The following is a 5,262-nucleotide window of genomic DNA, read 5'->3' on the forward strand; positions in this document are numbered from 1 at the left end:
ATTCATACATACTTTTATACAGAATTTTTTACAATATAATTTTACAAGTTTACGATTCTATATGGGCTCGTTCCCATTTTTGTCGGCACGACAAAATTGCCAACCGTTGTTGGACAAAGCAGTCATATATACAAATGTATGTACGCAGATATAACGCCCGCAATACCAGCACGCTATCCTTTGATCCCGCATTTAATAAATTGAGTCGTTAGAGCTTCATGCGGGACGCATAACAGAAATAAGCCATAGTGATGCTCGCAACCGGACATGACAAAGTATCTACGTTCGCATCTTTGAAGGCACTCGTGCTTATATTCCTCACGTCTCTCGCGTTAATTTTTAAACCCTTAGGTTGACAAGCCCAAAAGCAAAAGTAGGTGTGAAAAATAAGCGTTGTCATACAAAACTTTTTATTCGAAAAAATTCTATTCAGGATTGTAATGAAACTCGTAAACAATCGCAACAATTTTACAGACAATTTATAATCTATTCTAGAAAATTTTATTATGCCAATTCACTTTTGCTAATTAACGCTAATATGCTTTGCTGCAATTTTCTTTTTAACTTAATAAAATAAACTCGATTTATCTGAACCAATAGCTGGTAATGTAGCAAATTGTCAAAAAATAGAAATAGATTGAAAGTGAAAGAATATATTTTTATTATTACTATATAACAATTAATGAAACCGTTCTAGGAATACAATCGATCCGTAATCGTTACATCGCTGCAATGAGAACGTAGAATTGAAAACCGTCTTTTTTTGTAATTTAAATAACTTTTCATGCACTCTAACGCCCTCCCGAGAAATATTACGGAGTAAAAAGCAACAAGCAAGTTTGAATGATAATGAAAAAAAATTTTTTTTATTTGTAAATTATATCATAGCAGCAAACCCAGCTCTATTTTCTCTAAAAACCATGATGGATTTTGTTTGTATCGTTCAACATCTTTAAAAAGAGATATAAAAATATTTATCGAGCGTTGGAAAGAGAGAGAACTCTATAAAGATTTTAAATACAGAAAAAGCAAGTAGCACGAATAGATCTGTGATCCAAAATTTTAAAAAAACTTCAAAAATACTATTGCAACTAATTCCAAATCTACTTATATTTCATCATTATTATTACCGACAATCGGCCATTGAGGCCACTTGATAATCAGGAGTTCTACTCAGAATTACTAATTTTTAACATTATTCCATGAATGACAGCATGAAAAAAATGTTTTTCTTTTTTCCTTTAATGTAAACGTATAAGTGAAACTTTTGTTTCATCCAGCGGAATTACGTTTGGAATTACAATATTCACTCAAAACATATGACTTTCAGCGTGTATCTACTGCCATCTGAAGCTATAGACATAAACGCGTTTGAAGCTACTATATACTGTGATAAAGAAAGCGTACTGTATCGACAATGAAACGAGAAATCTATAATAGCTTCAGTTTTAATGTATTACTGGTTATATAATCGTAGAATTAAAGAAAATATCAATTTAATTATAACATACAGATATATATAAAAAAGCCTTGTATTATATTAATTACATTAAAATAATATATGTATATATATATAATATATGTATTTATACATTGTATAAATAAAATTTAATGTAATAAAATTTTAAGTTATATAAATTTAATTTAATTTAATGTATCGATCTGTAACTGGAAAGTACATTTGTCTACATATACATGAAATTTAATGCACTTTCTATACAATTTTGTGTAAATTTACGTGAAATTTAATGCAGTGAACATTAAATTTAAGTTAGTCGTAACTTCATTTTCACTTTACAACATTAAATGTTTTTAATATATTTGTTTGAAATTTGCTCCCGTTACATTACATGAAATTTGTTGCCCCTTTTTTAAAACAATGTAAATTAATATATCTGTTTGCAAATCGAGCGACGCATATCATTTCATATTCAAACGCAAGTTCTGCGCGGCAGCAATCATTTGGCATCTTTGTAATTCCATCTTCTGTTCTTTTAGCTTGAGAAGTTGCTTCTTCAGTTCCAATTCTTTATGTCTCACGGCCATTTTCTCTTTGTGCCGCCTCTCTTTGTTGTTTTCAGCCAGTGCAAAATTCTTTGCCATTTCCTCTATAAATTTTTCGAATAATGGCGTCAAAATTTCCTTACGTTCTAATGTTTTACCGTCTTTCTCATTGGTCATGGGGACTAGAGGATCTTCGCGTTGCCGATCGTTAAGCAAGTCGCTGCCTTGATCGCAACCTGGTTTTGGTTGAATCAAGAGATTAGTTGATCCGCAGCTTGACGACTGCAACTCGTTCGTCTCTAGATACACATGTCTCTTCTTCTCATTGAAGATCTCGTCCAAGGCGCGTTTGTGTTCCCACTGTCCGTAATGTCGCATCCTGCCTGGTTTTTTCAGTCGCTCGCGGAACACGAGGTTTTTATACTTGCGCTCGAGAACCCGCCATTTATTCTCACATTTCTGCGGACTAAAGTAGAGTCCGTATTTCTGCATCTCCAGCGATATCATCTCGAACATCTCCCGCAGACTCCTGATCTGCGTCGATTGTCCGACCAACGATCGATACTTCTTGTACTGGCTGATCAAGCAGGTGGTGGCCTTGCTGGTCCACAAGTTCAACGCGCCTACGTCGACACTCGACGGAATCGGGCTGGCATTCTCCAAATTCGAAAAGCTGTTCTCGTGCTCCTCCTCGACGTAACACTGAAGAGTCGGTTCCACTTTGACTTCCATGTGACTGTCGATTTTGTTCTCTACCAAAAATTAATAATATTAAACAAAGTAGCTTTTAAAACCGTAATGTGAATATACAACAAATAGAAAAGAAAAAAATATTAGTATGTAAATTATATATACTTTACTTGAAAAAGAAAAACATATAAACGTTTCGATCCCGTTTTGGATTCTCTCTCTTCAGTGTAAACTAATAACTGAATCTTACAATAAGAAAACATAGCTATTGAAATCGTCATAAACAAAATTCTAAGAAGAGCTATATGGTCATACGCTGAAATTAAGCTGGTCAATTATTTTTCACGTCCACATCTTGTCAACAATTGTTCATCAAATTCAAATTAATTAAATAAACAGTAATAAAATTATGAATCTATGGTTAAATTTAATGTTAAACAAAATGTGCACTTACATGAACAATGAATAGATCGAACAACACTTTTTACTACATCAACCTATCTGGTTTATTACATTATTATACAATAGATTAATTTGAAATAATAATTGATAAATCTTAATTTTTAATTTACTAAATAAAAAATAAAATATAGTTTACATGAAAAACGTTAATAATTAATATTTAAACGATGTTCACAATAATAGTGTCGTCGACGTAATGACAGTTAAACAATGAAGAAATGTATGTAAATCAAATTATATGTTTTTATTTTTCAAATAAAGTATACATATATGTTTAAACACTAATAATCTATGTCAGCTCTAAAAGGCTTTATTTAATTTATTGATTTATTCATTAGAGCCTATTCGAATTATCACAAATTAAATTGACAAACAATTTAATAATATATTGGCAAAAATAAATAATTAAAAAAATTACATATCACATAAAACTATATGAAAAAATTAAATCAAAATAAGTAAAAAATGCAAACCAATATAAGATTCTGGATCATAATTTAGGCCATTTTCAGTATAACAATAAAATAATAACAGAGGATTTAAGTGTTGAGCATTGCGTTAAACTTCTATATGATATAAACGAGATGCTTTTTGTAGAACTGGAGATATATGTCACGAGTACAAAGTCAGAAGTAATCGTGTCCGTGAAAATCTTCAACCGTCTATTGTATTTGCAGAATATATTTTTTGATAGTTAGATATTAAAACTGAAATATTAAACGAGGCATCGACTTGCCGCTCGGTGCGATTGACTCGCGATCGGTAGATCCGGGTTCAATCCCACCTTGCGCCTACATACGTGATTTTAGGAGCCGAAAATAGCTCCACCTAGCTGGTGATTAAGATATCTTTGGTCAGCAGCGCCGTTTGGATACGGCGTTAAACTATAGATGTCATATAATGTTAATAAAAAGTTTAGGATAGGAAACACCTTTGAAAATTAAGCATTAAACATGATGTATTTAAACAAATTTCAATATTTTTGCTTACTTTTCAAGATGTTCCCCAAGTGCCACGAACTTTTTAATAATGTTATCATATTCGGGAAGTTAAAATTTATTAAAAACACTATTTCTTTTACTTACATTCTTTTGGGCAAAAGTCGGACCTTTTTTAATATCCTCCAAAAAAGGACAGATTCTTGTCCAAAAAGATATAAGTAAAAAAATAGTATTCTTTTGTAAATTTTGACTTCCTAAATATGATAAAATTATTAAAAAGTTCGTGATATTTGGGAAATCCCTTGAAAAGTAAGCAAGAATAATATCGAAATTTGTTTAAATATATCATGTTTATGCTCAATTTTCAAGGTGTTCCCTATCTATCCCGAACTTTTTATTAATATCATCATATTCAGGAGGTTGAAATCTATAAAAAATGCTATTCCTTTTACTTATACCTTTGCGGGCAAAACTCGGCCCCTTGTTAACGTCCTCCTTTTTCGAGAGAATCGAACAGACCTGCACCAAAGCGATTTTCTTACCTTTCGACTCCTTGTTATTAGCCATGATATTGTCCAAGTGAAAATCAGCGTCGACGACGTTGTGATCGCACCAAGTAATCTGGTTGGAGTGCTATTCGTTGATGTCGACTATACGCGCGGGTTCCCGTGGGGGGCCGAAAAACCGAAGGAAACTAGTTCCAAACCGGTTTCAACCTGGAACTGGTTCCGTACGCGTTGCAAACTATCGGCAATCATGTTCACCCGCTTGTTAGACTCCACATGAAACACGCGCAACTTCACCGGTTTGTGCAAAGATGTCGTTGATTGTCTTGCACGAGTTTCGAACGCATTCCGAACCAGGATCGGATGCAACGCGCTCCGTCCTCAAAGTCTGATGGAAAAAACAAGGAACTGCAGAGGATCGACATGTCGCGCAGATGGGCGCGTATCGGTTTACGCAAACCGCACATCGAAACCGTTTCACTCCAAATGGAAACTTGTCGTCGGGTTAACTAGTTTTTGAGCCGAACCTCTTCGGCGGGAGCACTTTCTAATAGGAATCAGACGTCTTGAGAAAAGACGCAACTCGACAAACGTATACAGTTTCTCGAATGTTTCAGTTGTGCTTATTTAACAGACCGGCTGTGTTATTGATAAACATG

General features: G+C 33.5%; 1 protein-coding gene across 2 annotated transcripts; it reads right to left on the bottom strand.

The window, feature by feature from the left end:
• Positions 1-1,841: 1,841 nt before the first annotated feature.
• LOC108767290 (uncharacterized) lies at positions 1,842-4,917 on the bottom strand. 2 transcript variants are annotated; one of them, XM_018517050.1, is made up of 2 exons: positions 4,640-4,917; positions 1,842-2,756 (listed from the first exon to the last, which is right to left on the bottom strand). In XM_018517050.1, the coding sequence occupies exons 1-2, from the start codon at positions 4,662-4,664 to the stop codon at positions 1,921-1,923; spliced, it is 861 nt and encodes a 286-aa protein (XP_018372552.1). In that variant the 5' UTR covers positions 4,665-4,917; the 3' UTR covers positions 1,842-1,920. The 2 variants fall into 2 exon arrangements, with proteins under 2 accessions (XP_018372552.1, XP_018372553.1); XM_018517051.1 differs by lacking the exon at positions 4,640-4,917 and adding an exon at positions 3,630-3,666.
• Positions 4,918-5,262: the final 345 nt, after the last annotated feature.

This window comes from Trachymyrmex cornetzi, unplaced genomic scaffold, assembly GCF_001594075.2.
Source record: "Trachymyrmex cornetzi isolate Tcor2-1 unplaced genomic scaffold, Tcor1.1 scaffold67, whole genome shotgun sequence".
In the NCBI taxonomy this organism is placed as follows: domain Eukaryota; kingdom Metazoa; phylum Arthropoda; class Insecta; order Hymenoptera; family Formicidae; genus Trachymyrmex; species Trachymyrmex cornetzi.